This window comes from Paralichthys olivaceus, chromosome 20, assembly GCF_024713975.1.
Source record: "Paralichthys olivaceus isolate ysfri-2021 chromosome 20, ASM2471397v2, whole genome shotgun sequence".
NCBI lineage: Eukaryota > Metazoa > Chordata > Actinopteri > Pleuronectiformes > Paralichthyidae > Paralichthys > Paralichthys olivaceus.
In genome coordinates this window covers 1,726,945-1,746,618 of record NC_091112.1, presented here as the reverse complement: position 1 = coordinate 1,746,618, position 19,674 = coordinate 1,726,945, and the positions used below count along the sequence as shown (strand labels likewise).

General features: G+C 43.7%; 1 protein-coding gene across 9 annotated transcripts in view; it reads right to left on the bottom strand.

Annotated features, from left to right (window-relative positions):
• Nucleotides 1-19,152, bottom strand: part of col11a2 (collagen, type XI, alpha 2) — a 44,088-nt gene extending 24,936 nt beyond the window's left edge. For 8 of the 9 annotated variants that reach the window (XM_069516100.1, XM_069516095.1, XM_069516098.1 and 5 more), the window contains exons 1-8: nt 19,131-19,152; nt 16,172-16,253; nt 16,005-16,052; nt 15,139-15,287; nt 3,199-3,360; nt 2,116-2,326; nt 1,780-1,942; nt 1,393-1,515 (exon numbers count right to left, since the gene is read on the bottom strand). In XM_069516100.1, the coding sequence (XP_069372201.1) occupies nt 1,393-1,515; nt 1,780-1,942; nt 2,116-2,326; nt 3,199-3,360; nt 15,139-15,287; nt 16,005-16,052; nt 16,172-16,253; nt 19,131-19,137 (945 nt within the window). In that variant the 5' untranslated portion in view covers nt 19,138-19,152. The remainder of the gene's footprint in view (nt 1-1,392; nt 1,516-1,779; nt 1,943-2,115; nt 2,327-3,198; nt 3,361-15,138; nt 15,288-16,004; nt 16,053-16,171; nt 16,254-19,130) is intronic. The other variant, XM_069516097.1, reaches the window with a different exon arrangement.
• Nucleotides 19,153-19,674: the final 522 nt, after the last annotated feature.

The window sequence follows — 19,674 nt, the reverse complement described above, 5'->3', positions numbered from 1 at the left end:
ACAGCAAAAACAATTAAGCAAAGGGAGAAGCCGATGAATAAAACCACAGTGATTTATATTCATTCAGGGAGCAGTCATCTCAACAGCATCAACAGGGTTTGGGACGCAAAGTGTCGGATCTCTGTTCAGCGTGTGACAATTTGATTGAAGTTCTGGCATGCACATACTTAAAGCAGAGGTCATTTGGATGAATGAATGCGGATGAAAATCACAGCTGCTGGTGTCGGGGAACCGTCAGCTTCCAAATATCAGAATGTCACTGAGAGGAAAAGGGAATGAGGGAGAGCTCGCAAAGCTAATAATAATAATAATAACACTAAAAATACCAATACTACTACTACTACTACTAATAATAATAATAATATACATGTAGTGTGCACAAACCAGTCTCAGTAAGTAAAGAGGCTCCACCTTAAGCCATCTTCATGCTCAAATCCTTTGATTTCTCAATTGAAGTTTTATGCACTGAACAAATTCTCTTTCTTCAAGACAAGAAGAAGAATTGGGGAGGACATTGACGGTGGCTTGTATCATCCTCTTTCCCCTTCCTCTCTGTGTTCCAGTGCATCAACTTATCCACTGCTGTAACAAACGGCCCATCTGCACAGGTGTATGATGAGACAAGGCCTCTGCTTCGCTTAAGTTCCCTGAGGGACACACAGACTGAGGAGGAAAGTGGATGGATACAAACTGTTGCCGATGACGGAGAAGCGCGAGGAAGACAGAGAGGAAGAGCAGCACTTTGATGACACTATCAGATGACTTGTCGTGAGCAAACTGGACACGAAGACTTTTCTTTCAGCTGGTCTCTTCACTGTGACCTTTGTTTTCACTCTCTGAGCACGTTTTCATGTTTTGTATCTTTCCTACAACGAATCATATCTGACATAGGATGCCTCTCCTGCTTTGCTTTGCTTAGTGTGCTACACAGGTTTTTACCTCCACCAAGGAGGTTGTGTATTCATCTGCGTTTGTGGCAATTAGAAATTTTGTGGAGGGGTGGGACATGGTCCATCGAAGAACCCATTCAATTCCTTCTGTTTAAAGGACGGTGGAGCGGATCTGAATAAATGGGCGGATCCAGGAATATTTTTTTCCATTTTCTCACAAAGATGTTTGGATCTGATGAAGACTTTATCAGTTCCTTTCTTTAAATTAATAATCTGCCAAAGTGCCACAGAAAAGGAAAACAAAGTCCACAGATTCTGCTTCATCACAGATGAGCCGAGAGTTTCATGAATGAATGGTGTTAACATGGTGCCGGTGTTATCCGCTCTGTAACTGATGCTAAAGACTGAGTGACTTATAAAGGCTGCTTATTGTATTGGATCAGTCATTTGTGTGGCGGTGAGCAGATTGTGTATGAGCTCATGTTGTGCTGGTGTTACTCACGTATGTGTTGGGGTCCTGAGCCTGGGTCTTGGGCAGAGGGGAGTCACAGTCAGGGCTGTAGTGCTCACAGAAGTCGTAGGCAGCCTGGGGGTTGGAGGCGATCAGCAGTTGCTGGATGTCTCCCTGTGGAGAGTGAAAAGAAACAGGTGCAGCTGCATCATCATACCATCAAACCACAGCATTAACAATGTTCACATTGTATTGACACTTATCACCAACAAGCAGCTGTCACAGGCTCAGTGTCTTGCACAGGGACACTTCACCATGCAGACTGGTGGAGTCAGGGATCGAACCGCTGACAGGTGTACACTCTACATGCTAGTGAAGAACTACATTACTTGTGTGTGTAAAATAAATAACAGCTCTTTTCTGTGTGAGCGTCCTCACCTGGAAAACCTCCTCATCCAGCAGACGGGCTCCAAACACTGTGATGCCGTTGGTGTCCACCTCTGCGTTGTTGCCTCGGGGCAGAGCGCGGGTCATCTTCTTCTTGCAGTCCAGCAGCAGAGTCACGTTTTTCTTGGAAACAGAGATAGCGATGCGATGCCACCTAGAGACAAGGAGGACGAACCGAAGGCGAATAAATGTGTCATGTGAGCACAGGCCTAATTAAAAAAGGTGTCTGGAGAACCCCCACACACAAACTCCACAGCCAATCATAACCACACACGCCCCACTGTGTCATCTCAACCAGTCACAAACTGGTTGTCGCTGGTTACTGACTTGCCATCAGCCAGGTTGACGCCTCTGAACAGTGGGTAGTCCTCGGGGGCCGGTTTGCCGTTCTGGTCCTCATACAGGAAAACAGGCGAGCGTCCCAGTTCGATGCCGAGCTGCTGGATGCCCTGCTCGCTGTAGATGGAGAGGAGGAAGGCCTGGAGACCAGACTGGGCCTTAACCAGAGCCATGATGGAGAAGTTCTCCGGGAAACGACCTACGGATGAGGAAGGCGATGAAAGAAGGAGCGCTTTAGAAGATGTGCTCTCGGAGAACGGAGACGAACAAAAACATCAGTACGTGCTGTAGGTCTGACACCCTCCGACTGGTGTCAGACCTGGACCTCCAAAATACTGACTTATTCGTGAGAAGAAGGGATACAGGAGATGGAGGGTTAGAAAAGAAAGAGATCGCTCTCAAACAGGAAGGTGATCAACGTCAGAGATCTGAGTGAGGATGAACTGGATTTTGAAATAAAGTCCCATGTGATGCTGGAACTGAGGACACGTGATAACAGGTGAGACCAGCTGGAGAACTAAACCTCAGAAAATGAGTCGAAATCAGCTTTGACTTTTGACGATTTCTTCACAACCACATAAGTGGCACTTTCTCGTCTCTCTCCTCACTCCAGGGTGTCAGACTATACACTCGAGTTAATTTGTTATGGCTCTCCCAAACAGTTTAACATGATTACACGTTATATCCACGAGCGAGCCAGTATAGCAATAACTTCAGTAAACTCCACAGAGCTAAGTTTGAAACACATCTAAACATAAAGAGAATCCTGTATAATGATGATTACAGGTTCCTTCACTCTGTAATTCATCCTAATTATTAAATATTAAGCCCTGCTGTAATTAAACGTTCTCTACAGGAATGTTCATTTCTTCAAAGTGTTTCCTCTTTCCTGAGGAAACTCTCTCTCTCTCTACTAAATCTTCCTGGAGGTTCATATGATGATATCAAGTCAAGCTTTTAAAAATCTCTTACCAGACATTGTCACAGTGCAATAATGATTCACCAGTTTCCAAACATGGAACTGAGATTTTGAAATCATAGGATCTTATGGGAGTTTGCAGAGCGGCCTACCTGAGAAGAGCTGCTTGGTGGGGGCAGAGATCTGGGCCTTCTTGGTGATGCGGTAAGCATGGTCGGGGCTGCCGGAGCGACGGGATGTGCAGAAGCCGGGGACTTTCTTCACGCCCTCAGGGAGCGAGGGAACCTGCAGAGCCCGCAACACGTCCACCGGGTCTGTGGGACAACGCAAGAGAAGAGACGTGTCATTGTATACAAACACACAACAGAGGAAACTCATACGAACAGTTTCCCTGTGTGAGACACAGTTTTTTAATCCAATACGTAAACAAGTTGAATAACAAAGCTGAAACTGTGACCTGCAGTTACAGTACACGCACTATTAAGTCAGATTTGTCTTTGACACTTTGACCGATGGAAACTCAAAAATGGTTTCTGTCATTTTGTGACAGTTCTTATCGCACTGATGTTTGTTTTTATCACTTCTTCTGATATCAGAAGGATGGATTTGCATTCTTGCTGATTCCTGACCCGACATTTCTGCAGAATCAGATGCATTTTCGATGCTGGTTTCAACGTCAGAATATCTCTACGATATCTTTGCCTCTAAATGATCGTTTGTATCTGATATATTTGAACCTCATTTCTGGAGAGTGGGATGAAGTGGAGAAGCCTCATCTCTCATAAAATTAAAAAACGTTCTTTTAGCTCTAATGTGATACAGAAGCAGGTGTGGGTCCACAGTGGCCACCACTGTACACGCAGGTATAATTTAAAAAAGGAAGCACTGTGCCAGGGCGAACGGGCGACAGGCCAAACCACATGAGCCACAGCAGCTACAGTGAAGCTCAGTTTGAACCAGAGCAGAGACAGTGGCTGCTATTCTCCTCATTTATCAAGCCACTGAAACAAGTGGCTGTTGACATGATGGAGTCAAGTGAAGGTTTCAGGACACGCAATCATTTCACAGTTTAACCTGACACGCACACAGACACACACACATATGTGCAGGCATGCACATACATACACACTCCAGGTATACAGCTTAACATCACATCAACAAATACACACACACACAGTCTCACATCCTGTCTCCAGCTTCACACGCTGAGGTCAAACAGTCTGTTCCTCCACCCTCAGTCTGCGCTGTGGTTTACCTCTTCATCAGATTGCTCAAAGGCACTGTGGCAGTCTATGTATTCGACACGTAGCTCTCACTAGTTCAGAACCTTCTGTGTGGCCTCTCGTGACCAGGTTTCATTTTTGTGTGTTAGGATTCATTTCCGTAACAAATTGAACATTTTATGGAAATCAGGAATAACGATAAAAGAGTTCGCTCACAGTTTGCTCCACGTTTTCTCACATTTCATTGTTTTTGAATAAACTGATCATTTTCAACATATTTTATTTAGCTTCACTTATGCACCTATTTCAACACCCGAGGCATTAAAACCTCTGTTTGTTCAATTACTCACACGACTCGACTTCTACTGTCTTAATACAAAACACAGTTTTGGTAAATGTGGTGGTCAAAGGTTAAACTCATTGCATCTTGTGGTTTTACACATTTACACACGACCACGTCATGATTATTAACATAACCGGTTATTTTAGCTCTTTTAAATTGCTTCAATCTCTATTTTGCGGGGTTTGTCAGACAAGCTGCTAGAAGTTTGTTTTGAAGTTTGCATTGTTAGTCGAGTCGAGTAGCTCCCCTTAACATGGACGATGGACTTTATAACTTTGTCTGTCTCCTTTAAAATAAACGTTGTTCAGTGTCTCTACATTGAAATGCTGAGTTTTGGTAGATCACGTGTGCGTGCTTCGAACTGTAACTTCCTCGAAGACGTGGACATGTTGTGTCACCTGCCGTCTATTTCCAGACGGATTGACGTAAACTGTGCCAAGGTTTCAAAACAGAAAGCTTGTAAAAAATGTTACGGTCTGAGAACCCAGCAAATCAAATGTAATTATAAAGTCGACCATAGAAAATTACAACATCTCTGTGGGTCCCTGCGAGTCTTCAACAACACCCAGTTTTCACATTGCACCAGAGAGCTAAGTTTGCTGTTAACAGCCAATTAAATCCATTCACAGCCATGGGCCTGCTGTGGCACTTCTCATAGTAAACCTATAGTGACGCGTTGCTCGGGTAAAAACAGCTGCTCTGATGAAAAGATAAAAACCTGGGACGTCCTCTGATGCTATGAAGTTACACGTCGAGGAATCACTGATGTAATCGTGATGTAATCACGGCCAGCGCAGCATGTTAGAAACGCACAGCTGAGCATGGAACGGCCTGGGACAGAAAAAGTGCTGTGTGAATGTGTGTGATTGGGTGGACGTGTACTGTTTGCCATGACATCACAAACGAGCAAGAAGGTTTGTGTCATAATCTGTCGCACTCACAGATCAACGACTCGTATCCCTTAATAATGAAATCATCATCTCAGTGTGTTTATCACACGATGACGTTAAGTTTCCTGGTGTTTGTCCTAAATTCACACCGATCCCACAGCGGTGCTTTTGTTTAGGTGACACCCAGTTGTCTCAGAATCACCAGTTTTTCCAACCAGGCTCAAAGATGGTCTTATTTATTCAGACAGAGCAAATGGTGCATTGATGTTTCCTCAGTGTCTCGACCACAGGCCGCTAACGTCTGTCTGCAGCAGAGAGAAGAGGAGGAGGACGAGGGAGAGGTGGAGTGAGCGGAGGAGGAGGAAGGAGTAAACGCGATATGCACTGTGAGCAGGAGCGTTGAAAGGGACTTTAGGGGCCAGAGGCGAAATCAACCAAATTAGCTTCTGGCATAAAGTTCGAGACATGGTGCCTCGTTAGGGTTGGAATAACCTTGCTGTTATCTACACATATACGCAAGATGGCTGCTTCACGTATCCTGCATCTGTTGTGTGCGTAGGTTGTGCATGTCTTCAGAAAGAAGATGCAATACCCACATAAAAGATCGGGGCAGTAGCGAGTCCTTGACAGAGTCAGTGAGCATGTCATCAGCGACAGAGATGGTGGAGAGTTTAGAGGACGAGCTGTGTGAGCAGGTCCTTAATTACCCATATTTGTATGACTCTGTAAGGAGGAGGGAAAGTGAGGTGTAGATAGAGTGGCACTGTGATGCTACATGACTCAACCAAAACAGAAACTTGAAGACGGGAATGAGAAGAAGAGAAGTTAGAAAAAAAGAGAAATTTAAAAAGATGCATTAAAGAAATGATATAAAAAGGTTTAAAGAGAGAATAAACGGTGAGAGGGATGAGAACAGATTTCTGTGTCTCGACAGGCATTGGATTTTATTCCCATACTTTTCAAGAGTTTACTAAATCTGCACAGGAATGCTGGGAATGAGAAGGAGGAAGAGGAAGGAGGGGGGAAGAACGAGGGGGAGAGTGGTTCAGGTAAAGGTGGAGCGTGTGTGTGTGTGTGTGTGTTGGGGGGGTCAGGCAGTGACAGTAGACAGCATGGTTCTGTGATGGCAGGATATTGGATCAGATTGCAGCCTGAGCTCCCCCAGTACGTCCAGCACAATGTGCCGCTCTGTTCTCTGCTGCCTGACCAGCTCACATCTGCAGCCGGGGCCCTTCCTGCCTGGAGGACCACAATCACGACAAAATCACACCCACAAAAATAACACACACACACACACACACACACACACACACGGCCCAGGCAGAGAAAAGTGCAGCCACACACCTCACGAGACGAGGAGCTGCAAATATGAAACTAGACAAGGTATGAAAACAAACTGCAGCGAAGCACAAACTCTCTTTCTCCTCTTTCACTTTCTCTCTCGCTCCATCGGTCTTTCATAAACGCTCACAGATGGCTGCAGCCTTTTGAAGTCAACGCTGCCCAATTACACGGATGTCGTTAAATCAGGAAACGGCTCGCAGGCACGTGAGGGAGGTTCCAGCCTTGTGCTGTAGGTGAAGATTACAGTAGCACGAACCGTTGTACCGACTGACAGCTGCACTGGAGGGGAACCAGTGAAGCCTAACACTCGTCCACATTATACTGGTGTGAGCGAGCTTAAATTGCTTGAAAGTATAATCCTCTTGGTCTTTACTTGATTAAACCTCATCTAAAAATAAATTGCGATACAATAAGAGAAGACACTGTTTGAAATACAAGAAAAAAAGTAAAATAAAATAAAAATGCTATGTCATGAGGATAAAAACAACTTAAGAGCACGAGGGTCTCTAGTTTTAAATATGTCGACAGAACCTCCTCGACCGAGGAACCGGCAGAAGCAACCGATCAGTTTGTTTGTTTTTAACGGCAGAGTGGATCACCAGGTGGAAGGATGTGATATGAGTCAGGGAAGAAATCACTTTCTTTCAAACCACCAGACATTTTCACTGATTTCCTAGAGAGTAATAAAAAAACAACATCAGGCATATTTAAGGACCTGATTTCTATGAGTGTGAGAAATTTGGTGCAGCTTGATTGATTTTAAGGAGACTATTGATGGAGGCACTCTAGTATTTCAACGTTATTTCAACAGCCAAACTAAACTAAACCCTTCACCACTGGAGAATGTGTTTGTGAGGCAGCAAAGTTTGAGTCAGTGAGAAGTTTAAAAGCTGTGAGGCAGCACAGTTCATGAAATCAATGGAATCTTAAATCATTTCTTATTTGATTTATTCTAATGCTCTTCGATCACACACCACCACTAGAAACACACATACTAACTATATGTGCTGTATAATGGAGCACTGTACTATGGTGTGGATGGATTTTGTTTCACGAGGCCCGAAACAGTCCTGTCACTGTTACACTCCCGAACCCGCTCACAACCACAAGTGAGCAAACACACAAAACCAGCTCATTACAACCTGATAGGTAACACATGTGATGCTCAGGTGAGCGGCTGAACACTGAGACATGCTCCAGGGGAGTTTGAGTTCCTCTCGGCCGCCACTAGATGGAGCCACAACAGATTTAATTAACTTGGTGACATGCGCACGAAGGCGCACACGCGCACACACACACACACTCCTCCATTAACAAACCAAAATTATTATTAATAATAATTAATTTATAGAATTTTGTAGAAGCTTGAGCATCCACGTACACACACACACACACACACACACACACACACACACACACACACACACACACACACCTCTAGTTTCCTCTCTCTGCCTTTGATGGTCTGTGTAACAATTAATGTATATGTATGTGTGTGTGTGTGTGTGTGTGTGTCCTTTCCTCCTTTAATGCAGCTGTGTCAAATACCAGACACACACTCCAGCTGACACGTTGACCCCTCACCTCTCACCTCTACACAACGACCACGTTGTCAGACACAGAGAGAGAGAGAGAGAGGGTTGTGCAATATTGACCGCAGAACAACACACACACACACACACACACACACACACACACACACACACACACACACTATGTCTCAGTATTTCTTCAGTAAGAAGTCAAATTGAAGGAATTTGAAAACTGACCATAAACTAAACTGCAGTTGTTCCAGCTGACCGCGGTGGCTCGGAGTGTGTGCACAGCTCTGACTGCAGGTTATAATTTCCAACATGGACCTCTATAGTTAGGATTTATTTATAATGCTTGTGTGCACAGACAGAAAATACATTTTGTAACCATGCTGTAAAAAGGGATAAGTGGAATTTACATTATTTATACAACAAAAAAAATTATGTCAATAGTTATTTAAGACATTTGAAAAGCATAGTGTAGATTTATGACTTGAGCGAAAGTTAAAATCCGACTGAGCTGCAACTGATCTCTTTACTACGCAAAACAATGAAGAGGGAGTTTGATCAATGATGAGAAATAAAACTTCTGATTTGTCTCGGCTGTTTGCTTACAATGCGATTTTGCTGTGAGAAGAAAAACAACCGACAAATGAAAGCAAGTTCATTTAAGATGAAAAACTCTGAGAACATCTCTGTCAGACAGAAATCTGAAAACCTGCGTCAGCTTTCCTTCTACAAGATCAGATATGTGACAAACGTTATAAAGTCTGAGTTTGAAGAGAGAGAGTGGAACATGAAGAACCTCAGGTTGAAACTGATTCTGTTCTCCACCCTGCATGTAAACATGTTTTGTGAATATGGGCCATACGAATAAAGTTTGATTTATATTTCAAGATGTTCCAGTGGCTTCTCTTTTAAACCGCAGCAGTTCTTTCTAACAGGATGGTTTGTCGTTCCTCTGTGATGTGATCCCTCTCAGCATTTCTCTGAGGTGGGAATCCTCCAGGTTGTTTGTCTCTGTTCTTCGTGTCTATTTATTACAATTAAATTGGATTCATCATTTTCAGCTCAGGTTATTTTTGCATTTCTAAGCTGAAAGTCTGGAGGCAGATGATCGACGAGCCTGCTCTCACCTGAACAACTGCTTCACTTAACATGTGACTGTAAAGGTCTCAATGGTGCTTTGCTCAATATGTTTCAAGCTTATGTGGCCAAACAATCTTCACCTGAAGTGAACAAACGGCTGCTACGAGCAACGTTTTACTTGAGGCCTTCATCTGTTTCTATCAGCATGAATATCTCAGTCCGCTCATGTACTTGTTGCTGCAGCTCAGTTAACTGCAGCACAGCCCTGTGTGGTTCTCTAAGCCCCCTGTGCACCACCATGTGGTCTGTGTCCGCACCGGCGCAGCTGCCAACTGGTATCATGCTGCAGTTTCATGCGGTTTCAGGGGCCGGCCACAGTCTTAGTTTGGATCTGAGGGTGGACACTGACACCACAAGGCAGGAGACAGTCAGAGGCTCACAGACAGTGAGTGAGGATCTCTAACCTCCAGACTTCACTTAACTATCAAAACCTGACTAACCCCAAAACAAAGTCCCTGTGAATCACACTAAAGAGTCACAGTCACTACACACACAATGTTCCACAGTCATAGACGAGATGTTTACCACAAAACAGTGCAAGAAATACTTCATATTTTATTTCTTCAACTAATGAAGAATAAACACAAATTCGTAGATATTAGCCTAAAACTTGCAGATAGTATATTTACTACATTAAATCATACATCAATGTCCAATCCTAATACTGACATTTAACATTTAGAGGACCTTTAAACAGATTTGTATCAGTGCACAGCCGATATATTTACATTGAATTAAGTTACACATCTTTAATAACAGTTATTAGTGGTTTCTGAAATCCTCCCCTCACACCACAGTCTAGCCAAGTCAGACTTATAATAAAGACAAGTGTAACAGCAGTGGGCCCAGGATTACGTTTATAATCATCATCACTGTTTACTGCAAAGACCTTTTCGCTGTGGAAATCCCCACATCAGAATCTACCCTGCATTCTGCGGATCTTTACAGCTGTAATTTACCTGTAAAAACACGTGTGAGGACGCAGGTGATGAGACTGTAGCGCTCGCTCAGGGGCGGTTCTCCATCAGGACTCAGACGTTTCAGGTCATTAAACACTCTGGAACGTTTCCAGATAGATTCTCAAATAGGTGAAAAGAAGTTATGAAAAGCGAGGAGAGGTTTATTCAATTTTTTCTATATTTCAAACTTCCTCTAGATCTTTCCAGTCATCCCAGGCTGAGCCCAACAACATTTAAAACTATTTTCAAATGGACGAACTGCACCGATGTCTGGAAAAGAGATGTACATTAACATTACATGTAAAATCACACAGCTGCTCTCCACACCCTCCTGCACCGACTTCCTAGAAGCAGCAAAATAACAGTGACTAGGAATAGCATCCTATACAGACAGCCTGTCATTATAAAGCTGGCACGCTCTCCTGCCGACCTTGTTCATCTCCTGCTAAAACAGAACGTCTCCGAACATCGACGCCAAACCACGCACACACACAAACCACAAAATCATCACGTACCAAACCGAGAGAGAGCAGAGCAGCTATCTTCTGCTCTCTCTGTTCCCTTCAGGGTGCAGAGCTGATGTGGTTCAGCCCGAGAACGGCTTTTCACAAGTTCACAGTTTGAAGAGACGTCATGGTTTCGAGGCCTCAGACGTGTTTACCAAATGTGTTTCTAAGCTTTGGCTGTGCGTGTTTCTTCTCTTTCAACCACCGCCTGCCTCTCATCTGTCGGTGCAAGTGATGAGGTTTTACTTCAGTGGTTGAGGTCGGTGAGAAAGTGAATATGGGAACATGAAAAAAAGATTCCTACTTCTCTCGACCGTAGTTGTAGCGGCCCGGAAAACGAGTTAAAGCAACACGGTGCAACAGAGCAACAGCGCCCTCTGCAGCCACGTGTGGAGATTAATTCGGTTGAGTGGTTTTCAGGTAGAGAAAAAAAAAATCTGACTGAACACTGGATATTACCCATGATCCTCTGCTTCCTGAACCAGAAGAGCTGCTGCTGCACAATTCTTCATGTTTTAAAGTTTCCTGCTGAATTTTGGAGACAAACTCTGGTTGTTAATAACGTCTCAGTGTTTTGAACTGATCACAGTTCAGTTTCACTCTTCAACTGTCTGGAGCTGATGGTGACTCTCAGTCACTTCTTCTCACAGAGTGACAGAGAACAGACGCTCAGGGAGTGAAGGAGGAAACTGTCTCCATGTTCACACTCACTTCTCACTTTGTTAATCGTCTGTAAACTGGTGGAGATGAATCACGTCACCAGGAGTTAGTTCAAACAGGCCAGTGAGAAATGGGGATTTTGCCCTGAGCTGCGCCTCCCAGGCAAACTGTCCTCCCAGAGAGGAGAGCAGCAGCCTTACATTACACAGGCTTAAGTGCAGGGTTCAGCTGTTTGTTAACAAAGAAGGTGGAATCTGAGAGCAGATAAGAGTTGGGTCTGTCTGAGAGGCTCAGCTCAGCTCTCATTACAAACTGAAAGCATCTAATGCACTTGGTGCTTAACGAGGTTTTTCTGCATCAACGAAGTCTAATGTTGCAGAAGAGATGCAGTCAAACGGCAGGTCAGAAATCAGCTGATTATTCCCACTCATGAAAACAACTAAAAAAAAATATTATTGGTAAATGCTCAGAAACTCTTATTTTAGTGCCTTTTTGTTTTTAGTATTTTATTTGAATCTTGACACGCATCACAAATATTACATTTTGAAACAATGAAATAAATGAAGATGTGATAATAAAAATAGAAATTAAACTACTCGTATCTCATATTTTATGCTCAGAGTTTATCTCCTTTCTTGACGAGCAGGTAATCTTTCCAGTAAGTAAAGAATTAATAAAAATGGGCACATTAACCTGGTGGAGAGAGGGAAAGAGGGACAGAGGGACAGAGGGCCCATGGGAAAATGATGACGAGGCAGAGGAAAACTCGAGAGGACAAGTTAAAGCTTCCAGACATGTGATCAGCAGGAGCCTGAAATACCACACACTTCCATACAGTCACAGGAGTGAGCTGTCAAAGGCCTGAGCTCTGCCACCACTTATAGTAGCTCCATTCACCAGAGGGAGAGAGGGAGAGAGAGAGACCATGGGTTATGTTATGTTTAGCCACACTCAGACAGACTGGCCTTTGAGGAGCTCGGCTTTGAAATGAGGTTGGGGAACATCCATGTCAAGAAAATACTGCCCTTTGATTTTCTCCTGATTTGAACAAAACTAGTCTTTCATGCCTCTGGGGGTCCACTGGTCTCCGAGTCTCATCCATCTATCCATCCATCCATCTATCCATCTATCCATCCATCCATCCATCCATCCATCATTCTCTCTCCATTCTCTCAGGGAAGAAGGGAGGACAAACATGAAGGGTTCTGACCACTCTCTTCTCTAAATTGGTTTTTCACAGCCTGGGTGGGGCGCTGTAATAGTTTGCACTAACATCTGCTGCTGCTGCACCACACTGCGCGCACAGGGACGCGCGTCTGGCGAACTTTACGCATGCTGTGATCCATTTTGTGCGCATGCCGGGGACGCTAGGAACACATGAACACGAGCTTCCAGGTGAAAGGAGGGTTTTCATTTGCGTCACTCTGACAGGATCCAGGTCATATGATTTAAAAAAAACTATCTATACGAGCACCTGCGCGCGCACTGCAGCTCTGTGAGCATGAGATGAGAGCAGTCTGCTGGAGCTGCTGCACACAGAGGCACATTCACACAGAGTTACATTTCCACACCCTGAGCTGGGAGAAAAAACATCCATAGCGCACAGACGCATATACACAAACACAACTGTACAAAGCACACATTAACGCGGACACACTAACCGCTTTCACTCCCGAAGCCCTGCGACCGAGCTGCTCCGCCGCATAATAACCTATTCATAGAAAGCAAAAAAGTCTCAGGCTTCCACCTCCAAAATACACACGGGAGAAGACGGGACGGTGCAACCGCCTCTCGCAATCTGGAGCTGGAAACTGGGCCAAGGAATACACACCTGAGGGCAGTTTAAGATCCAAGAGCCCCCGTGGTCCCCAAACTGCCCCGACTGTCCCCACAAGCTGTGACGCACAGAAACTTCTGGAGCAAAAGTAAACTAAACCTGGTTTGGAGTTTCTGTGAAAGTGGCCTCAGCCAAAGTTCCAACTTAAATTACATAAATACAGGCCAACGTAAAAACCTACATTTAATTACCAACATCAGATCTACTCATCTCCAAAGGATCGTCAAATAATTCGATCAATTAAAAACCAAATCAAACATTACAAGTTTTCTCTTTACGTTAAGATCTGCCCACGGTGGTGCCGCGTGTCACTGCGCGTAAAAGTCTCAGATGTGAACTGATCTGGGATCAGGTGAATCAATGGATTCTCTGTGTTTAAAAATAACTCCAGACCCCTGGTGGTTCGTCAGGGAACTGCAGCGCATACAGATCATTCTTCTCAGGCCATCTCCTCTCCAGCAGTGCAGGTGAGGTGGGGGGGGGGGGAGAATGTGTCCTGGTGGACAAAATCCTCTCAACCATAACGTGTAAATTCTTCTTATTAGAATTAACAATTAATTGAAACCAATACGAACAAGCCTGTTTTGTCAGGACAAATGCAGAATCAAGTTTCCGTTCAATATTAGGAATTGCTGCAGATGTTCCTCCTCCCTGTGGAACCAGGGGCAGTGACGGATGCACAGGCTGAACTGGTAAACACCTCACACACTCTATCCACAGTTCACTTGACTTCACAGGCGGATATTTTAGTTCAATAAAGACATTTAAAAGTAAAATCATGAACCTCATCCTTATCTGACCGACTCGCCCCATAGGAGACTGGAGCAGCTCTTTGCACCATCTTACCCCATGACCCCCTCTGGATGGGGGGTGGGGGGGCAGACGTGCATATAGGCTGATAAACTCAATCCTGTCTGAAAACATTTCTATGTAATAATGGAATTGAGTTTATTCATATGCAAAGTCGACATGAGGCAAACTTTTAAAAAAAGGACGGAAAAGCATCTGGATGTCTGAGTCTCATGGGGAGATGACACCTGTCAGCATGATGCACACACACGCACGCAGATACAGGAGGAATGATGATGGAAGAAATGACAAATTATTTGAAACCTAACAGTGTGTTTAGATGTTTTCTTTTCAGCAAAAAGGGAAGAAAATCTTTTTTTGTAACGTCTCCCTGATCACAGATCAGATGAGGTCAGTGCGTAACATCCATTATCGGACATGCTATGTCAAAGACGACAAGTTTCCCTCGAAGAAAAACTTTTTTCAAACCAACTAAAAATAACAAATGACACTTATTTTCTTCGTTGGTTTTTAAGCGGACGGACATTTTATCACTTTTTCATATTTTCTCAATAACTATCTGTTAAAATTACCTGGAGAAAGATACACGTCGCCAAACTCCAAGTGTAGAAAGTAAAGAACCTCTAAATATGCAAGTTACAATTTAAAAAATACACTTCAGAGATTACGACTCCGCGGAGCAGTGATGATCAAGTTTCTGTGGGAAAATCAGTTGCGCACTGGATGAGATGCGCATTTACGCGCACGCTTCATCTGAGTAATAATGAAACAAAAACACTAAAGGTGTCACTGAGCTGCTCAAGTCTCATTTAACAAACACATCACAACTGTCTTCTTACCTGCCCGCACCACGGTCGTTTGGCACACAGCGAGCGCCACGGTCACCAAGGCAAGGGATGAGAAGTCCATGCGCCATGGTCTCCGTTTCTTCCGTAAGGGACAATCTCCAATATCCATAGTGCTGCAGTGGTTTGCCGGCCTGGCTGAGCTGTAAATGCAGGATATGGTGGAAGTTATCCTCTCACAGAAAGTCAGCCGACGAGAGGGACCCGACCGAACCTTCTGCGAGACAACGGACAAAAAGACACGCCTCTGGAGACGTCTCTACCTCTCTCCTCTCCTTACCGAGTTACCTATGTCTGTCTACGTTAATGCACAAATCCTAAAAAAGGGGTTCGGGGTGAATAAATATCTTTTATTTTAACGTGTAACCCCTTAGTGCTAGAGCCCCATTGAGTCAGATTGGGTACGAGTACCCAAAGTGGAGAGAGCCGCAGAGAGAGACCTGGAATCACGCTCTCTCTCCCTTCTCTCTCTTTCCCTCTCCCCTTCTTTACTTTCTCCCACGTAGAGTGAGAGCGTGTGTGTATGTGTGCGCGTGGAGAGAGAGAGAGAGAGAGAGTGTGTGTGAATGAGTGGCAAAAGCGGAGAGAGAGAGAGTGAGAATGGCAAATGGGGGCGTGCGTAATTGCGCGCAGATCTACGTTGTGGAGGGGCGTCTGAGAGCGCGCACTGTTTTAATGACAAGCTCATACAAATATGTCAAGACACACACACACACACACACACACACACACACACACACACACACACACACACACACACACACACACACACACACACACACACACACACACACACACACACACACACGTTGTGCGCGCAGCAGGTTTCATGTTGCTGATTATGGATTATTTCTCTTTACCTTCTCCACTTCCACCTCTCTCGTCTTTGTATCTGTTGTGCGTGAAGCCTGGATTTATAAACCACGAAGGATCGTTCAGGTGAGTGTTAGAGAGCAGAGACACGCACGGATGAGCTGAGCGGAGAGGTGCGCGTTCAGCCAATCACGCTTCTGTCCGCTCCACTCACCACGCCCCTTTCATCCGAGCCTTCGTGGCTCTCCTCCGGCTGTGATTGGTCAGTCCCACGTGGCCTTGTTTTGCAGCATCAGCTCAGGTGCACGTGGAGAGGGAGGAGAGGGAGAGGAGGGAGAGAGAGGGAGAGAGAGAGAGAGAGAAAGAGAAAGAGAGAGAGAGAGAGAGAAAAGATAAATGAATCACTGTGAATGTGCACAATCAACTGGAAAACAACTTCCACCATCTCCCTGTGAAAGTCTGACATTTGGAAATAAACAGTGACCTAATGTGATGGATCCTGATTGATGGTGATCCCGCAGTGAAAGTGTGTAATTACAGGGAGGAAAACCACACACACATTTTTTGGGAGTGCCATAAAGTTCACTTATTTTGGGGGAAATTTACACGTTACAATTAAAGACATTCCAGGATACCTAAGAAAAGTAAGGTTATGTACCTCGGTAATATAAATCCTAAAAACACAAATAAAACAAATCATGTGGTTGATGAGGATTAATGTTTAACATATTATTGGGAACAAGCAAAAGGGTGAAAACAAACTGGTGCATGACTGAAGTTTAAACTTTGGGAAATTGACCTATTTTTAATCATAAATGAAGAAATGGATGATTTATGACACAACGATAAATGCATGTGTTTTGTTAACTTTTTAAAATATTCTGTATGTTGAGAACTGTGAAATATCCTTTCGTGGGAAAAAAAAAAAAACAGACACCATATTTTCTGCCAAATAAAGTTTAGTCTAAGTTTTCAAGCCCCTGGTTGTATTTGGTGCTTGGTACGAGACATAAACTGTAAAGCTACTTTAGCCATAATCTCAAAGAGACATTCCTTTCATCATTTCAAAGTCGCTTTCATTTCCCCACCTGTCATAAACACTTAGCAGCATCAGACCTGTCCCCCGTGCCCAGCCGTCTGCCTTCTCAACGTCTGTGCACTCACACAGCCCATGGTTAGTCACTTTCTTTGAACGCAGACTTCACATAAGTCACAAAGCAGTAATTAACCGTAATCATCGCTCGATGCTCTGCAGCTCTCGCTCTGTCTCACCCCCTCTTTCATTTTCATTCTCTGAAATAAGGGGATGTGTTTGCATTCTGTGGTATTTCTCCCTCGCTATCATTCTTTGTCAAGGTACAGGTGAATGTGACATGAGAAATACATGTGCGTAGTAGATTTAACCCAACTGAGATTGATTCAGACGTGTCAGTGGTTATTGGTCAAGATTCACCAAAAGATGACGATACATTACAGTAAGATATATTTATAACAAGCAGATACGATAGAAAGATACAATACCATATCAACCCTACCAGGTTTGTCAGCGTGTCGTGCTGTGCGAGGCTTCTTTTGACTCGTTTTGTGATTTTATAAAAATAATTTTTGGGCTAATTAAAGATTGACTCCAACAACTCCCTCCTCAGAGTACCATGTCCAGTGGATGCTAAATTCCAGACCAAGAAAAAAGGGACACGCTTCAGTTACGATGGTCATGTTTCAGGTTCTGTTCGTCTGTAATACGCAGCCTGTGAGTTTTCATCCGAGGCTGCCAGAAGAGGAGAAGTTGTCTCATAAGAAACTACAGCGGCGAGCTTTGATGTAAACAGAATGAGAAGGAGCGGCCGCTGTGTGATCATCCAGTGAAACCAGCAACTGAACTGCTGCATCCAGCAAAGCCAGGGGAGGGCAGTTTTTAAAACTATATATATATATATATATATATATATAATGGATATGTATACATACATATATATATATACTATATATAAAACCAAAAGGAAAATATAGAATTTTATGTTCTTGGATGTTGAAGGAAAAACTATAAACTTTGTTGGAGTAAAAAGAAACAGAAGTAAGATAGAGTGCTTCAACAGAAAACATAGAGCAACAAAAATATCGGTGAATGTGATAAAATGGAGAACAAACAATATAAACCAGAATTAAAAAGCTCAGCTGGGAGTTATTTTCCTGTGTTTGCAGGTTTGTACACAGTCTCTTCACAGAGCTGTTATTTTCTCTGCCAGAGCATTCGTACTAAATCAGAAAGTCCAGGAAACGCTCCCTCAGTGTGGCAGCTCTGGGTTTTCATGTTTCTCTCTGGATACACTGAATCGAGTGTGCTTTTTTCTTTTTGAGGACAGGCTGTTTGGTTTCTAACCTCCTTGTGCTCTGAAAGTAGTTGCCACAGGCTGTAAAAAGAGACACCCCAAGAGACATCTGTGGTATGTGTGTGTCTGTCTGTGTGTGTCTACAGTTTTTATTCACGCAAACTCAAACGCCTGTAGTTAAAGGATGTAATCTCCACTTTTGTTGTGTCCGTGGTTTCATCCTGCACACGACAGAAAGTGGTGTACTGGTCTATGACTTTTTATTTGTATGGATAGATGTATTATTACTATTAATATTTGTATTTTTTGTGCATTACTAAAGGTTTTTTATTCCATAGACAGTAGATTTCTGGATTGAGTGCGTTTCAATGCTTTTTCCAGAAGTAAAAGATTTTTATCACATATCATCCTGGTTTTGTTTGGCAGTGCATCACAGGGCGACATACAAAGACACACATTCACACCTATGGTCAGTCGAGTCTCCAATTAACCTGCATGTCAATCGTTGGTGGGAGAGAGTTGGAGAAAACTCATGCAAACATGGGAGACTATGCAAACTCTGAGGTGACGGTGTGTCACCATTTAAATGATATATCCCATTTTCCTGTATTTTATCTTACGCATCATGATCATTAGCTTTCATGAAATTACTTTCTGCTGAATTTTGTGCATGAATTGTGCAACACTCATTTAAATACTGTGATAAAGACGAAAGGTTAATTTTACTCATGAATGTGCAGGGACTGTATGTCAGCTGTGCTTTAAATGTCGGGTTGGTAATCCTTGTCGCTCGCTAACTTCTGACCATCGTCAATCCCTCTACTTATAAGAACAGGTGCCTACCTCTCATCAAACTGATTCTGTGACCTCACTGTGCGTTCCTGTGAGCGGGGGTGTGATGTCACATGGATTCAAGCAGCAAACTCAACGTCGTGACTCAGAGAAAACTGGGGAAAAGAATACACACGGTACTGATCTTATCAAGTTATATGTCCTCACAGGAACTAATATAATGTGGGTGTTAGTGAACTCTATGACAGAAATGTACTTTAGCAACTTTTTGCACCTCGATACTGTGGCTCCATCCTCTGGTTGCTCCTCTTCAAGCCCTGGATCCAAATGACGTCATTAGCGTTAGATGGCAGCGTTAATATAAGATATATCTTTGGCTTAATTTCTGGATAGTGGGAGGAAGTGGAGAAGTGTCGTCCATCTTTATTTACAGTCTGTGGCCTGAACCAAAAATCTATCAAGCGACTCGAAACTAGACAAAACTCCACTGGCAGGTCTTTAACCAGAACCAAGAGACGAGATCACACAACTCCAGTTTAAACATCTTTTCACTGGCTGTAAGATTTCTCTGATCACTTCTTACAAACTTCAAGGC